The sequence below is a fragment of the Pseudorasbora parva genome, chromosome 15 (assembly GCF_024679245.1).
Source record: "Pseudorasbora parva isolate DD20220531a chromosome 15, ASM2467924v1, whole genome shotgun sequence".
NCBI lineage: Eukaryota > Metazoa > Chordata > Actinopteri > Cypriniformes > Gobionidae > Pseudorasbora > Pseudorasbora parva.
In genome coordinates, this window is record NC_090186.1 from 35960160 (window position 1) to 35978185 (window position 18026).

The following is an 18026-nucleotide window of genomic DNA, read 5'->3' on the forward strand; positions in this document are numbered from 1 at the left end:
GTTTTAGGATTATTAGGAAGAATCCAAAAAAATAAATAAATAAAAATCAGTTTCCAAAAAAATAGTAAGCAGCACAACTGTGAAAATAAACAGTGGTAATATTTGATAATAAAAAGACATTATTATTGAGCACCAAATCAGCATATTAGAAGGATTTCTGAAAATTCAGCTTTGCCATCGCAGGAATAGAAAACAGTTATATTAAATTGTAATACTATTTCACAATATTTCATTCGTAATAAATGCACAAAGTATTGTTTCCATTGTGAACTGAATTCAACTGAATTCAATTCGTACATTCTGAGTCCTGACGTGTTTAGCAGATGTTTTTCTCACCCTGGAAAAACATGACAGGCCTGGGCTTTGATCTCCTGAGCTTTCCCTGTGTGCTGCTTTAGCTCAAGACTTCAGTCACGGCGATTTCCTATCGAGTGAATTTGCTTTAATGGTTTGCACGGAGTATGCATAGCCATTCCTTACTATGAAGTTTAGACAACATACACACAAACAGGCATCTCACTGCAGGGCATTTATATTTAAATTGCCTCTTTTTCTTAGAAACCGTACATTTTGAGAATCGAAGCTGTTGTAAAGCCGGGTGTGATGATTCAGCAGGTGGTCCATCACTACAAGTGCAACTGGTATATACGACGTGGGGTGCTGAAAACTCGGGGGGAGCTGTCCATTGCTTGGTGCTGAAATGATTGCTGGTGTTGAAATGGTTGGCAACACTCTGCGCTCCTCCACAGGGTTTGAATGCTGACATCCTTTTGAAACAAGTAACAGGATTTGAGAAGAAATGGAAAGATAATGCGCATGTTTATGTTGTGCTCTTAGATATGACCTGCAAATGCATAGCTTCATTCCTTTCAAAAAAATCCTTTTCAAGAGTTAGTGTGAGCTGCCTGACTGCTTACATAGGCAGCATCTTAACTAAAATAAAACCTCGTAAGTGACTAAATGCACCACATAGGCAGAGCACCGTACAAACAGGGTTCAGAATAATGGTCTAGGTTCAATAAAGCCTGCTGAAAATTGAGCTTTGCCATCACAGGAATAAACTGTCACAGTGCATTCTGGGATTTATTCCCAGTGCATTCGGGAGTCTGCCTTGATGTCTTAAAAAATAGGCAGCCGACTAGGTTTTGTAGCAGTGCGATAGAATCATACACAGGATTTAACTTATGCATCTGAGGGGGAGGGGACGTGCCATGATCCTTAAATGCTCTCTTGCTTTGTCTACGCACTCATTCGCGCGCTCTCTCTCTTTCTGTGTTAATCTCAGTCCTTTCTGCACAAGAGCTTGTGTCAACAGGGGATTAAAGGGTACAGACATGTCCGCCAAGCAGAAACATGCTCTAAAGATAAAGCAACCAACGCAAACAATCATTGAAAAGAGCATCTTATGGGTCACTCATTATACAAAATAGGTGATATTTGCATCCTTCACATAAATAAATGTACAAAAAAATAACTATAGCTGATGTTAGCTTTTACTTTTCTCAACTTCTCCTTGATGTGTTAGCAAATAAGCATGTTTTTATCTGTAACATTTTTTAAAATTCTTTCTTTGTTTATATAGAAAGAGACATAATCTTAATTAAAAAAAAACCAGAAATCACAATATATGATTTTTTAACTATTTATTTGTATGATACAGCTGCAAATTAGTATTTGAATACCCGTCTATCAGCTAGAATTCTGACCCTCAAAGTCCTTTTAGTCTGCCTTTAAAATGTCTACCTCCACTCCATTTATTATCCTCAATTAGATGCACCTGTTTGAGGTCGTTAGCTGCATAAAGACACCTGTCCACCCCATACAATCAGTAAGAATCCAACTACTAACATTGCCAAGACCAAAGACCTGTCCTAAGACACTAAAGACAAAATTGTACACCTCTACAAGGCTGGAAAGGGCTACGGGGAAATTGCCAAGCAGCTTGAAAAAAAAAGGTCCACTGATGGAGCAATCATTAGAAAATGGAAGAAGCTAAACATGACTGTCAATCTCCCTCGGGCTGGGGCTCCATGCAAGATCTCACCTGAGATCTCAATGATCCTAAGAAAGGTGAGAAATCAGCCCAGAACTACACGGAAGGAGGTGGTCAATGACCTGATAAGAGCTGGAACCACTGTTTCCAAGGTTACTGTTGGTAATACACTAAGACATCATGGTTTGAAATCATGCATGGCACGGAAGGTTCCCCTGCTTAAACCAGCACATGCCCAGGCCCGTCTTAAGTTTGCCAATGACCATTTGGATGATCCAGAGGAGTCATGGGAGAAAGTCACGTGGTCAGATGAGACAAAAATAGAACTTTTTGGTCATAATTCCACTAACGTGTTTGGAGGAAGAAGAATGATAAGATCCCTACTGTGAAGCATGGGGGTGTTAGCATCATGCTTTGGGGGTGTTTTTCTGCACATGGGACAGGGCGACTGCACTGTATTAAGGAGAGGATGACTGGGGCCATGTATTGCGAGATTTTGGGGAACAACCTCCTTCCCTTTGTTAGAGCATTGAAGATGGGTCGAGGCTGGGTCTTCCAACATGACAATGACCCGAAGCACACAGCCAGGATAACCAAGGAGTGGCTCTGTAAGAAGCATATCAAGGTTCTGGCATGGCATAGCCAGTCTCCAGACTTAAACCCAATAGAAAATATTTGGAGGGAGCTCAAACTCTGTGTTTCTCAGTGACAGGCCAGAAACCTGACTGATCTAGAGAAGATCTGTGTGGAGGAGTGGGACAAAATCCCTCCTGCAGTGTGTGCAAACCTGGTGAAAAACTACAGGAAACGTTTGACCTCTGTAATTGCAAAAAAAAGGCTACTGTACCAAATATTAACATTGATTTTCTCAGGTGTTCAAATACTTATTTGCAGCTGTATCATACAAATAAATAGTTTAAAAAAATCATACATTGTGATTTCTTGATTTTTTTTTAGATCTCTCACAGTGGACATGCACCTACGATGACAATTTCAGACCCATCCATGATTACCAAGTGGGAGAACTTACAAAATAGCAAATAGCAGGGTGTTCATTTCCTCACTGTGTAAACATGGAACAGGAATAAGTTAAATTTAATTTTCTTTTTAAAAACTATATATATATATATATATATATATATATATATATATATATATATATATATATATATATATATATATATATATATATATATATATATATATATATATATATATATATATATATATAGTTTTTAAAAAGAAAATTAAATTTAACTTATTCCTGTGAAGTCAACGCTGAGTTTTCAGCATTACCATCAGCAGCATTATGGTAATTCAGTGTTACATGACTACAGAAATAAGTTAAATTTAATTTTCTTTTTAAAAACTATATATATATATATATATATATATATATATATATATATATATATATATATATATATATATATATATATATATATATATATATATATATATATATATAGTTTTTAAAAAGAAAATTAAATTTAACTTAATTTTAAATTTTATTTAACTTTAAATTTTATTAAATTTTATTTAAATTTTATTAAATTAAATTTAACTTAACAGCAGCATTATGGTAATTCAGTGTTACATGACTACAGAAATAAGTTAAATTTAATTTTCTTTTTAAAAACCATATATATATATATATATTAGTTTTTAAAAAGAAAATTAAATTTAACTTATTCCTGTGAAGTCAACGCTGAGTTTTCAGCATTACCATCAGCAGCATTATGGTAATTCAGTGTTACATGACTACAGAAATAATTGTAATATGCTGATTTTAAGCTCAAAAGAATATAATTGTTATCAATGTTTTTTTTTTCAATGCTCTTTTTTTTAAAATCATAACTCATTTGTTAATATTTGCCAAAAGTGACAGTAAAGGTATGTATTTATAATTGTGTGTGTGTGTGTGTGTGTGTGTGTGTGTGTGTGTGTGTGTGTGTGTGTGTGTGTGTGTGTGTGTGTGTGTGTGTGTGTGTGTGTGTGTGTGTGTGTGTGTGTGTGTATGTATATATAAACACATTTTATTTTATTATATCCTAATATGAAAATATATTAAATTAGTCAGCAGCACAGTGCAATTTATTATCAGTTAAACAAATATTTTTCCAATAGATTGTTTCAGATCGGACATAAAATACTTTAAAATTCACCTTAATAAAAAAGGCAGCGTTTCATAGAATGACCCTTAAAACTGAAGCAGATAGTCTCTCTTTTCAACCATTTTGCGAGCCAGAATCAGAGCTGCACAAAGAGAGATCATGAGAGGATGGTGTGCTTGTGCCTTTGCAGTATCACACAACCATTATCTCTGAATTTCAGTGAATTGTAGTTTTCACTGCTCCCACTTGTATTGATAGTCTGTAAAAGGCACTTCCCTTGACACCTACTTGCATCACAGCTGTACCTTTGCTTAGAATATATGCTGTTCTCAAGCTGCAGCAGATATGGCCGCCTGAGGTTGACCTTCACCGTGTCTAGAATGGCACAGCCTGGCGAGGGGGTGGGTGAGGGGATTACACCAAAAAAAAAAAAAAATGGGGGTTGAGAAAAAGGATTTGAGCTGGGAGATGAGAAGAAAAATAGGCGAGATGCTTCAAAGAGGAAATGAAGAAGGGAAGAAAGCTGAGTAGAGGGAGAGGAATAGAAATCTAGAGGGAGGGAGGCATGAATGTAAAGAGAGGAGTGGGAAGTGTAGGAACAGGTTCAATGGGTTCATTACTCTTCCATAAGCCAACATGCATAACACAGTTGGAGGATAATGCTGCCGGCTCTTATGCCTCCATTAGAACACCATTGTCTTATCGCTGAATGTACGAACATTTGCATAACATACTATCTAAAGGTTACAACGAGTGCAGAAATTGTACTTTTTTTCTTTTTTTCTTTAGCAGTCATGTTAGACTGCTATTCTATTCTATATCTTTATTTTATAGGGAATTGCATGGTTTATATTTAATTGTGACAATGATCATTTGACCATGACACATTATTCAAAGACATTGTGTGTGTGTGTGTGTGTGTGTGTGTGTGTGTGTGTGTGTGTGTGTGTGTGTGTGTGTGTGTGTGTGTGTGTGTGTGTGTGTGAAAAAAATACAGTTCCTGTTCTATGTATTATATTTTATGTTTGTTAGTTATTTTAGACTAAAATTAATGTTTAGTTTTGTTATGTTGTGTGTGTGTGTGTTTGTTTGTGTATGTCTGTATGTGAGCCAGTGTTATTTTAGTTATTATTGATATTTTAAATTAGCTTTTATTTTACCTTTTTTTGTCATTTTATGTGCTTTATTTCATTATAGTTTTTATTTATTTCCAGTTACTAATTTTATTCAACTTTTTAGGTTATTACCATTAATGTATCATTTAAATTTTTTGTTTAATTTCGTTTTTTTTACAACTAATATTTTTTTTTTTACTTAAGCTATAATTTTTTTTAATAGTTTTTGTTTTAGTAAACAATCATAACCCTGGTTTGAGTTAATCCATGGTATTAGCGCTCAGACAACAAAAGAGTTTTAATGCCTTTAGGGTATATGAAGGGCCGTCATCAGAGAGGGACAACTGGGAACATTGCAATGAGCTAGCCCGCTAAATTCATTTGTACAATGCTGAGTGTATTGGGCGTGAATTGAAGCAACGGCCCTGGGTGTATGGGCAATGACACGGCTTTGGTTTTCCATATCTCAGGTCTGATAATGTTACTACCCCTCTGTCGTCTTGCCTGGTAATGAAAATAACCCCACAGGTTAGTCCTTTATTACTTTTTTAATATCAAAGCAATATAGATTTACTGGAGATAACATAGAGGAAGGCCCTCCCATAAGACTGAAGCAGAGATTATTAAGCAGACTTCTTTGGTAATAAATTAATGATGGGAGATATGGAATTAGGACCTCAGTTTTTCAGGTTGGTGGTTCTAGTCACAGCTGTTTCATGTTCCCTGATTCATTTGCAACATGATCCCATAGTCCGAATTTAGTATATACAGTCATATAAATAGCTGTAGGCAATAGTATGAATCCTGTTTTCGGAAGTGTATTCATAGCCTAAAATGAATGTAAACACACAGACAGACACATGGAAAAACAAAATGGATGTGTTTAGAAGAATAAGTCTATACAATTTTTTATGTTTTCTAAGGAATCATTTTAGCAGCAATTCAGCAAGACTGCATATATTCAATCAAAAATGCATACAGTAAAATAACAATATTGTGAAATATTATTATAGTTTAAAAGATGTGTTTTATTAACTTTTAAACAAATAAAAAAATATTTTTTTATTTAACAAAAGTCTTCACTGTCGCTTTTGATCAGTTTAATATGTCCTTCCTTAATAAAATCAAAACATCTTACTGACTCCAAACTGAAAACACTAATATTGAGAAATGTTATTGTCATTTCAAATCACTTTTCTGGTTTAATGTTTTTAAAATGTAATATATTTCTAAGAAGATAAAGCTGGATTTTCTGCATCATTTCTCCAGTCTTCAGTGTCACATGATCCTTCAGAAATCATTCCAATAAGCTGATTTGCTGCTCAAGAAACATTCATTATTAATATCCATGTTGAAAACGTTTTTGTTGTTGTTGGAGAAACCATGATACAATACCATTTTAGGGTTTGGGATAAGTAATATATATGTATGTATATATGTATATATTTTATTTAAAAGAGACAGTAAATATATGCATATTGTTACAAAATATGTATATTTCAAATAAATGTTGTTCAACATTGATACAAATAACAACCATTATATATAATTTAGCACCAATAATATTTAATCATAATTAAGCACAAAGTCAGCATTTTACTTTGATTTCTAAAGGATCGTGTGACATTGAAGACTGGAGTAATGAATTTTATTGTGATTTTGATTTTGTGAAACAATTTGCATGGCACAATTCCCTATCTTGCAGGTGGGTTCTAAGGGTTAGGTTGTGTTTGCACTTAAAAATTACAATGATTTGAAATTAATGCCGTTTAAGCGGCATTTTAACACATCGTCAAAAGTTTGGGGTCAGTACGATTTTTGTTGTCTTTAAAAATGTTGTCTCTTAAGCTCACAAATGCTGTATTTGACTGTTGATTAAAATACAGCAATATTGTGCGATATTCTTACACTTTAAAATAGCTGTTTTCTTTTTTAATATTATTTTAAAATGTAATTTTGTGTGTGTGTGTCATTGCCATTAGCATAAAACAATGCAGAATGCGAGTGGGGGGAAAAATGCATCCGTGAAACTTAAATGGCTTCCGTTGGATAAGACCAACCACAACAACAACAAAAAAACATCTTGCAGTTTTACTCAGAGCTTGTTGTTTTAAAGACGTTGGAAAAGAAAAGGCATCAGCAATTCTCACTTTCGTCTCTCTGTCTTACTTTTCGATTGCTACTAATGGTACTGTGCTGTTGTTTAAATCCAGCCTTAAAGAGAGCATAATCATCAGGTTGAGTATTTAATGTATTGTGCTTGTGTTTGTTTGATGCTCCTCTGTGCTTCTCCTCCATGCTTGCTAACCCGCAATGAGTCATTTCTAAGTAATTTCTTGCTTTTATGAGTCCTTCTAGTGGAAGCTCTCCTTCTCTTAGAAGTTTTTCATGGCTTTCTCCTTTAGGTTGTATTTCTTTTTCAACTTATTGAAAAGCACCCAGCTGATGTAATGAGCACAGGTAGATCGACTGCCCTTGTACTTTTATGACGGGGTCAAAAGACACATAAAGTTAATCAATATGGAGGACTGACCCTACTGCTGGAGACGCGGCCAGTCAAGCCAAGATCAGTGACCCTCGATGACCTCACTGGAATGGGACCCCGGGCCACCTCTGTTTAGCCAGAGGGTGTGTGTGTGTGTGTGTGTGCACGCGTGTGCACTGTGACTATTCTGTAATGATGTTTACACAGTCACCTCTGCTCTTCTTCCTCACGCAGGTAAAACAGGACACACAGAGGTGGTTCGCGTGGTCTATGAGCCTGAGAAAATCAACTTTGCACAGTTGCTCAAGGTGTTCTGGGAAAGCCACAATCCCACACAAGGTAACATTTCATTCAGTCACAAAATAATATCTAAACGGGATAGTTTGCTTTTCAGAAATAAAAATTCTATCTTCATTTATTCACCCTCTTGTTGTTCCAAACCTGTATGACTTTCTTTCTTATGTGGAACACAAACAAGTTCTGCAGGATGTTTTTGCAGGATTTTTTCCAGCCGCATTCAGTGAATGTGAAATGAGGAAATGTTAAGCTCCAAAAAGCACCAAGTATGCCATATGACTCTGTGTGTTATATTCCAAGTCCTTGAGATATAAGGTGTTGTCATAGCTTTGTGTGAGAAATATTTAAAACATCTTAAAAACACATTTAACAAACAAATATAAAAATGCGAGGAAATATACATATAATAAGTACAACCTATTGAAAATGTCAATGATCTAGACTCTAGAGTAAATTAACTGTATTTTTGGCTATTTTTATGTATTACTTATTGGATACTGAATCAAGATGTTGTGTAGTAGACAATGAGTCACGTGGACAACTTTTTTGCTACTTTATTTAATTTGTTATTTTGGGAGCTCAAAAGCCTAAAATCATATGGATGGAAATAAGTAACCAAAACTATGGGGTTACTGTTGTGTTCTACAGAAGGAAAAAAGTTCTACAGGGTTTGAACAACATGAGGGTGAGTAGATAGACTTTAATTTTGGGGTAAATGATCTCTTTAAGATTATATTTAGTTAATTGGAACTGTCCCAGAAGAAACCCTATGAGCCCACTCCATAGACTGTAAAAAAAAGGTGGATGATGACCCTTCACTATCTTCTATTGTAGAAAAGTGAAGCCGCCAATGTCCGAATATGGCGCTGACATCTTACATTGATTTGGGACCTGCGTGTGCGCGGTAGTGACCTCGGAAACTGAGTATGTGCATTAGAGAGCAGGAAGTAGAGCCGCGATATCAAAACCCTGCCCGCTCTCCTGCAGAATCTGTTAGTACAGTTTACTGCAGAACAACTTATGTCAGTGTGAAATAAACACTGTGAAAGTAAAGTTTTGGATATGTGAAAATTAAAGCAAAAGCTCCAATCTCCACCCGAAAATCACCCCAAAAAGTCTGTTGGTGCCTCAATAACAACTTTGCTCAGTGAAGCTGTCAATCATGATGTCACACCCCGTTTATAGCATCAAGTACCTACCTAAAACCAAACTTATTTAAAAAAAAAAGAACACTTGAACTTGAATTAGCTCCCTAAATGACAGAAACCAGCTTTTGGAAATTTGAATTGTAATTTGATTTTTTAGTTTGAAATGCTTCATATTATTCACATTATAATGCCTTCATGTATTCACATGAAGGGGGCGGGGTTTATGAGCTATACTAGGACCAAACACCTGGGGGCAACCGAGACGCTTTGGATTTACTTTAGAGGGCCAAGCGGCAACCTCCCGCGGCCTCTCTTAAAGCCAATACGGAAGTAATGTAAACTACAATTCATTGACTGGCCATTAGGGGCAGGCTCTAGAAGGGAGCAGAATCTCATTGAGCCACATGTTAAAAATCTTTAAAGAAAAAAAAATTACAGCAGAAAAAAAACATGTTTACAGCCTGGTACAAATTGTGGTTTTCAAGGGCGGTTTGCCCTTCATTACAACTGTGAGGGGAGTGATTTTTATTTATTTATAACTCATTTGTTTACATTAAAGTCTTAAAGTGCTGCATAATTAAGGGTATGGTTACTTTGAGTGGCAGGTGGATAGCCATTTATCCGCCGTCTATTGTCATTGCGTCACCTAAGCTCCGCCCACATCCCGCCTCTTTGCCAATTTTCTGTGAACCGGGGGCGTAATGCGCGATGACGCGCTGGCGAGATGACGCTTTACACTTCAGAACGGCTTATAGGAAACCTATGGGTGACATCATGGACACTCCATCCATATTTTTTTACAGTCTATGTACAGGACTTGTATGCCACACTTGGTCCACACATTCGTGACATAATGCCGCTTTGACTGTTGGGTAAAAGTCTGCTGTGGGCTTGGTAAAAGTGTGCATCGAGGGCACATAACAGGCGTTTCTCAATGTCAAGGAAGGATCCTCGGAAGCCAGAATTCCGAGGATGCCACGTCATCAACACTCGTCGAAGGACTGTTCCAATGTCGAGGATCCTCGAATTTCAACCAAGGACTGAGTCCTTCGTTCGAAAAATATGTCATATACAGGAAAGGATGCATATGAGTAGCCTTCGCGCACTTCGCGTTCTCAAATCACCCACAATCCTATGCGCGCAGCTTTGCTATCAGACGTTCCCGGAGTCGGAGCGTGAACGGGGCAAATATGCTTGTATCGGGGTTTGTCGATGGGAAGGAAGGAGGCGGGAACCGGCGAACGTTCAACAACTTTATAATAAATAATAAACAAAACGAAAGTAACGCGGGCGACTGCCCGCACACATATAATAAAACATAAACAAACCATAACATAAAGTCCAGGTCTAGTCCTTCCACGCTCCTCCAATTATACTCCCGTCACTGCCGTGAGCCGAGACCGGTGTGGCGATCAGCTGCCGCTCATTATCACTCCACCGGCCCGCTCTCACGGTCCCTCACCTCCCTGCTTTCCACAATGCTTTTATTTACGTTTGTTATAACTGTAGTAAATATAAGAAAAGTTTACAAATTACTAATGTATTGATATAAAAAAATATACAAATATAAATATACAAATATACAAATATACAAATGATGGCCAACGGACCTTTTCACTGACGTAATGACGCAAAGACGTGCACTTGCTAGCCTGTTCCATTTACGTGTTCTTCGAATGCTAAAGAGGAGCCTCGCCTAGCCTCTGAAGGAAGTGACTTGGAAGGATCAGTCCTTCCAAGGAAGCATCCTTGACATTGAGAAACACCTAACGTCTGCAAAGCACCTCACAAGCCCCCTTTCGAAACCGAAAATGACAAAGGGACACCCTAAGGTCTCGTGGACTGAACGGAAATTCAAATGTGGCAGCCATTAAATTCCATAAGACCAAAAGTGCACATGAAGTGTGCCATTTTGGGACAGGGCTATTAGTAGTTGAAACCCAGTAGTACACAGTAATTTGTTCTTTAGCACAGTGTTAATTCAAGAAACCTGTAAAAAGGGCAGCTCTTAACTTAATACAGTCTTAAGTTCCAGTAGTGTGAGCGGTACGAGAGGCCCATCATGAATTCACAAAGAAGAGAGGCAACATTTTGAGTGGCTGCAATCATGACCAGAGGGTTCAGATCAGAGATTAAAGTGTCTCGGCCATCCAATCATATTCAGACTCATCGAGATGGCCTGTATAATGTCCTGATTGTGTCTGTGGTGATGACTAACACTCGTCTCATTCTTATACTTATATTCACACTGAAATCATGGTTTTGCTTAACTTGAACCCCTGCTTTAAAGAACGTAAAAATGGTGCTAAAAACAAAAACCTTAAAGAAAAAAGTCTACAAACAAGTCTAGTCACAGTACAGTTTCTTCAGCATAGTTAATGCCTTCTTTCCATCCAACAAAAATATCTGTTCAGGACACAGCTGTAGAATCAGCTATAAATCTATGAAGTCATATCTGGATCAAGAACAGAGCTTTAATTAAAAATTGCACTCTTCCCAAGATTTCATATCTGGCTGATTGGGAGTTTGTTTCCCAAGAGACTAAAATACTAATAGATGCTAAATTTGGACCCACAGAAGATGTACTGCATGATTACACCAGGGTTACATGACTTACTTTAGTTCTCAGGGGTCTACAATTAACATAAATTAGTAGTTTTTTTTTTAAAGATTTATTTTTGGCAACTTTTTTGCCTTTATTGTGAAAGCACAGTATGGGTATGAGCAGTATGGGCACAGTGCCTGAGTGGACAGGAAGCAAGGTGGAAGAGAGCAGGGGGACGGGATCGGGAAAGTTAGGACTCAAACCTGGGAAGTGCAATATGTCGGCACGCTGCCTATAAGGCTATCGGTGCTGACCATAAATGAGTAGTTCACCCAAAAATAAAAATGTACATTTTAAAACACAAATCACTGTGTTGCGAACAGATCCTCAGTGCCCTTGTTTTTAGCACTGACATATCACTGCCATTTCCATAGGAATGCGCCAGGGCAACGATGTTGGAACAACCTATCGATCAGCTATCTACGCATACACACAGGAACAACTCACCCAGGCATTGCACTCCAAGGACGAATATCAGAAGGTATCCCTCGACCACCTTTTCCTATTTCTCCCCTCCCTATATGAAGACCCCACTAAGAACCCTTTGGGTGATCTGGTGATTTGGGTTTGTGGATCAGTGGTTCTTAACTAGTTTGGAATCAGGAGTTTTGACATTGGACAAGTGCCAAAATTCTCCTTGAAAATATATTTTATTCAACTTGAAAATATTATTGTATTGTTTCTTGGATCTCAGAACTCTTCAATGCTCAATATCTCAATAATACATTACATACATATTAATTATAATTGGAATATTATATATATATAAATAAAACCAACTATATATATATATATATATATATATATATATATATATATATATATATATATATATATATATTTTTTTTTTTTTTTAAATTGATGATGACTATTTTTATTTGTTGTTGTTAAAATGTGATAGTGTTAATTTCTTCCCTTTCACGTGCCGTTTTAAAGCAACCGACATAGTACTGTATTTTCCTGCTGTCCACAACCCTATCAGAGTCTGGAGAACCACTGCTATAGAAAACAAAAGCTGCTCTTATCGATGGTATCCTCATCTAATGGAATGTTAACATCCCTGGTCCCCAAGCGGATGCTAAGGAGGGACAGGTGTTGAGGATTACATCCCTCAACGGTTCTTGCTCTGTTTGATAACCTGTGAATCCGTAGCAGATGAAACCGGTTTTCTGCAAAGCAGGGAAGTATAATCTTACACATGAAATAGTAATTCTCTTTGTCTTGTAGACAGCTTGGAGAAAGGAGACTTCAAATCCGCGCACAAGGAAGTTCAAAGCCTTTCGGCGTTGAGTGCGAATGCTGCCATCTGCATTATGCATATATTTTTCTCTAATTGCAGAACGGCTCTGTTGTCGAGCCGAAAAATGAGCTTTCTTGGTCTCGGTGGTGCAATGCATTACAAACCTGCATGTGGTTCACGCTAACAACCCCACCCTCTCCATCGAAGCGAAGCCTGTTGGAACAATGGAAGCAGAGGGACTGACTGTGGTTCTTGCAGGATCTAATCTTTCCTACCGTACCCCCGTAGTCTCATTTTCTTCCTTCGAAACCCTTCTCCCTCCCCCTTAGCCTTGTGTATGATCGTACTTCGTTTTTAGGGCTGTGTTCCTTCTCATTCCCTCTGTTCAGTTCACTGTCTGAAATGAAATTAGCAGCGAGCCAGTATTCACACTCGGACACATTACGGACAGTGTCGTGTTAGACACATTTGACTATTGATGAGATAACCTTGACTGTCTCGTCATCCTAGTGTTCTCTCTCGCTCTCTTCATGCATCACACCAGATCTCAGCTGCCTTTGTGCTGATACCAAAGGTTTCTGCAGTCTCTCTTTTCTACATCAAAAGAGCCCAAATGAACAGCACAGTCACTCTTCGCTCTTGCTGAGCACTCTGTTTTGAACAAATTTTGAACACAATATCCAATATATTTTCCTGGGATATGGTTAATTTGTGGGGGTATTCTAGCATAGAGAAATTTTGTGCTGCCTCTGCCTGTCGTCAAAACTCAGACAGGAAGTCACGTGCTCAGATTAGGCCTGTCGATAATTAAGAAATCATCAGAAATATACATGATCACATGATCATTTAGCAATCATACTTATATTATGATTTGCAGGTACAGATTCTTCTAAAGTGATTCCATAGCTAAATGTGAGGGACAGAAGAATATTTACATCGTTAAATTAAAGTTCATGGAAACTCATCTTCCCTACACTGTTTGCTGTCAATCATTCTTCGTTCAGCATTCAAACTGCATGTCGCGTTCGGTTACAACAGTCAGTAGCAATGTAAAACTCTTTCCAAGATGATATATTCCCATTATAATACTTGGTATGTAGATAAAGGGCTGTGGTATTTGCATTAAATGACTTTATCTTGCTGGAGTTTATCTAGCGGTTTCTGAACTTTGTTGTACTCGCTACCGGGTGACAAAACAAGGACTATTAATTATCACATGCACAATAACTAGTATTTAAAACTCTGAAGAAAAAAATGATCAGTAAAATGTTGGACATATAAGTTATACATTATAGACTAGAATTTGTGCGCTCAACATCTCTTCTCTTTGTGCCCTGGACTATTCAATGCACACTTGGGCAGTGCTGCACACTCTGACTCCATGTTGCTTTAAGCACATCATTCTGCACCCGGGATCCGCATAAGCTGTTTGTGCCATTCTGTTTGGAAGCGTTTCATATATTATCATAGTTTTGTGCACTGAAAGATTATTAAAATACTATCTTGTTCTCTCGTATCTATCACATCTTCGTTGCCCCATTAAAAATCTTTTAATTTTATATTATTAGTGTAGGCCTATATATAGCCTATATAATATATAATTATTCTAATAATATAAATTGTATTTTATAACAGCACAAAGTAATTTGTACCTTTTTTTAAAATCATATTTAGATTTTATAAAATTTGTCCAAAGATTTTTTGTAATGTGTAATTGCTATTTTTTTAACTATCCCCTAGTTTTAATATATATTTTAGTCATAACTTATGATTATACACTCACTTAAAGGATTATAAGGAACACCATACTAATACTGTGTTTGACCCCCTTTCACCTTCAGAACTGCCTTAGTTCTACATGGCATTGATTCAACAAGGTGCTGAAAGCATTCTCTAGAAATGTTGGCCCATATTGATAGGATAGCATCTTACAGTTAATGGAGGTTTGTGGGATGCACATCCAGGGCACGAAGCTCCCGTTCCACCACATCCCAAAGATGCTCTATTGGGTTGAGATCTGGTGACTGTGGGGCCCATTTTAGTACAGTGAGCTCATTGTCATGTTCAAGAAACCAATCTGAAATGATTCAAGCTTTGTGACATGGTGCATTATCCCAGAGTCCTGCACGGGTCCGATTTTGTAAATCCGCACACACCTGTACCCGCGGTGTGTTAAACCGCATCCGACCCGTTTTCCGTCACGGAGCACTAATTAAAATCCGCACCTAACCTGACCTGTTTAAAATAGAACCGACACCCGACCCGCACCCAAAATAAAATCAGTTTAGCGTATAACATTACATAGGCCTACACATTTATTGCCAGGTCATACAAAAGTAAATACAGCACTGCGCCACGTCTTTTAAAATTTCGGACATATACATATGAAATACAGGCAAGACATATTTGTGTAGATGTGTTCCTGAAAATATGCATTCATTTTTACATTCGCACGCGACTGTTTTTAAACCCCCGTTAGACCCGTGTTTCCCCTTGTCCGACCCGAACCGCACCCATATTCAACACAGTTCGATGTTTTTCACCCGTTTCCGCAAAATTTGCCTGTCGAGCCGCGAGTAACCGAACCCGTGCAGGACTCTGCATTATCCTGCTGGAAGTAGCCATCAGAGGATGGGTACATGGTAGTCATAAAGGGATGGACATGGTCAGAGACAATGCTCAGGTAGGCCGTGGCATTTAAATGTTGCCCAATTGGCACTAAGGGGCCTAAAGTGTGCCAAGAAAACATCCCCCACACCATTACACCACCACCACCAGCCTGCACAGTGGTAACATGGCATGATGGATCCATGTTCTCATTCTGTTTACGCCAATTTCTGACTCTACCATCTGAATGTCTCAACAGAAATCGAGACTCATCAGACCAGGCAACATTTTTCCAGTCTTCAACTGTCCAATTTTGGTGAGCTTGTGCAAATTGTAGCCTCTTTTTCCTATTTGTAGTGGAGATGAGTGGTACCCGGTGGGGTCTTCTGCTTTTGTAGCTCATCCGCCTCAAGGTTGTGCGTGTTGTGGCTTCACAAATGCTTTGCTGCATATCTCGGTTATAAAGAGTGGTTATTTCAGTCAAAGTTGCTCTTCTATCAGCTTGATTCAGTCGGCCCATTCTCCTCTGACCTCTAGCATCAACAAGGCATTTTCGCCCACAGGACTGCCGCATACTGGATGTTTTTCCCTTTTCACACCATTCTTTGTAAACCTTAGAAATGGTTGTGCGTGAAAATCCCAGTAACTGAGCAGATTGTGAAATACACAGACCGGCCTGTCTGGCACCAACAACCATGCCACGCTCAAAATTGCTTAAATCACCTTTCTTTCCCATTCTGACATTCAGATTGGAGTTCAGGAGATTGTCTTGACCAGGACCACACCCCTAAATGCATTGAAGCAACTGCCATGTGATTGGTTGATTAGATAATTACATTAATGAAAAATTGAACAGGTGTTCCTAATAATCCTTTAGGTGAGTGTATATTTGTATTAATGTATTGTTTTCTCTATAATGAAGTAGTGTGCACTTATTGGATTCTGTGAATTCTACAAATAAAAGAATGACCATTACTTCCACAAACACAGATTTTATAGTGACTTTGAAATATATGAATTATACATTTATAACTCTTTTATTTGGCTAGTTTGTTGTGATTGTTTCAGTTATTTACTGAATTGAATAAATAATTAAATATTTAAATGTGTTAGCTGTAATCTTACACTGCAAAATTATAATTTTAAAAGGATTAAATTCTTAATTATTTAATGATCAAAGCACACAAAACATGTATGACAAAGCCCTAAAACTGACAATTAATCTACATAACCGCGAGCCACAGGTCTGCCGGGCCAACCACCTCCGCCTCATTTTGAGCCAGGAAAAACCTTGAATTGGTATCTCAGCAACTAATTCATGATGAAGGATGGATCTCACTGGACACTGATGGGCACATGCAGACACACTCACATATAAACAATAGCTCCCTTTTCACAATCAAAAGGCGTTTTATAAAAGCATATTGAGTTTTCTTACTGAATAGAGACACTGATGGTGACTTAATGATTTGGCAATCACCAATGAGAACAATAAGGATTTTTTTTCCACAAGTCATCATTTCAGTTAGATCAGATTTATACTTGCCATATTGTTGTAGGAATTATTTTTTCAATGTTTTATTAACAATGAAAAATACTTTTTTAGACACATTTTTTAGATCAGGCATTATGACCACTGACAGATGAAGTGAATAATACTGATTATCTCTTCATCACGGCACCTATTAGCGGGTGAGATATATTAGGCAGCAAGTGAGCATGTTTTCCTCAAAGTTGATGGGTTAGAAGCAGGAAAAATTGATTTTATTTGATAAGGATATGTAAGGATTCATAAGGACAAATTGTGATACACTATATCATTGTTAACAACATGCATTTTTTTACTTTAATGAGCCCATGGTTTCTGCCTTAAATTATCACATTGTTTATTAATACATTGTTTGCTATCTTGTATTTTTTATGAAATCCATAACTTGGACACAGTCTCTTCTAATAACAAATTACTCTAAATTGTAATGCAGACGCATGCAGTTTCTGTAAAGCTGTTTTGAGATATGAAAAGCGCTATACAAATAAATGTGAATTGACTTGAATTGAATTGCATTGAATAGATGGCTAGACGACTGGGTCAGAGCATCTTCAAAACTGCAGCTCGTGTGGGGTGTTACTGGTCTGCAGCTGTCAATATCTAACAGAATAGGTCCAAGGAAGGAACAGTGATGAACTGCAGACAGGGTCATGGGCGGCCAAGGCTCACTGATACACGTGGGGAGCAAAGGCTGGCCTGTGTGGTCCGATCAGGCTAACTAGCTCAGATTGTTCAAGAAGTTAATGCTGGTTCTGATAGAAAGGTGCCAGAATACACAGTGCATCACAGTGACACACACACACACACACACACACACACACACACACACACACACACACACACACACACACACACACACACACACACACACAC

The 18026-nt window shown here is 37.6% G+C and overlaps 1 protein-coding gene across 3 annotated transcripts in view; it reads left to right on the forward strand.

The window, feature by feature from the left end:
- The window catches only part of msraa (methionine sulfoxide reductase Aa), a 108949-nt gene that overhangs the window by 64433 nt on the left and 26490 nt on the right, over positions 1 to 18026 (forward strand). For all 3 annotated transcript variants that reach the window (XM_067417922.1, XM_067417924.1, XM_067417923.1), the window contains exons 4-5: positions 7942 to 8046; positions 12132 to 12238. In XM_067417922.1, the coding sequence (XP_067274023.1) occupies positions 7942 to 8046; positions 12132 to 12238 (212 nt within the window). The remainder of the gene's footprint in view (positions 1 to 7941; positions 8047 to 12131; positions 12239 to 18026) is intronic.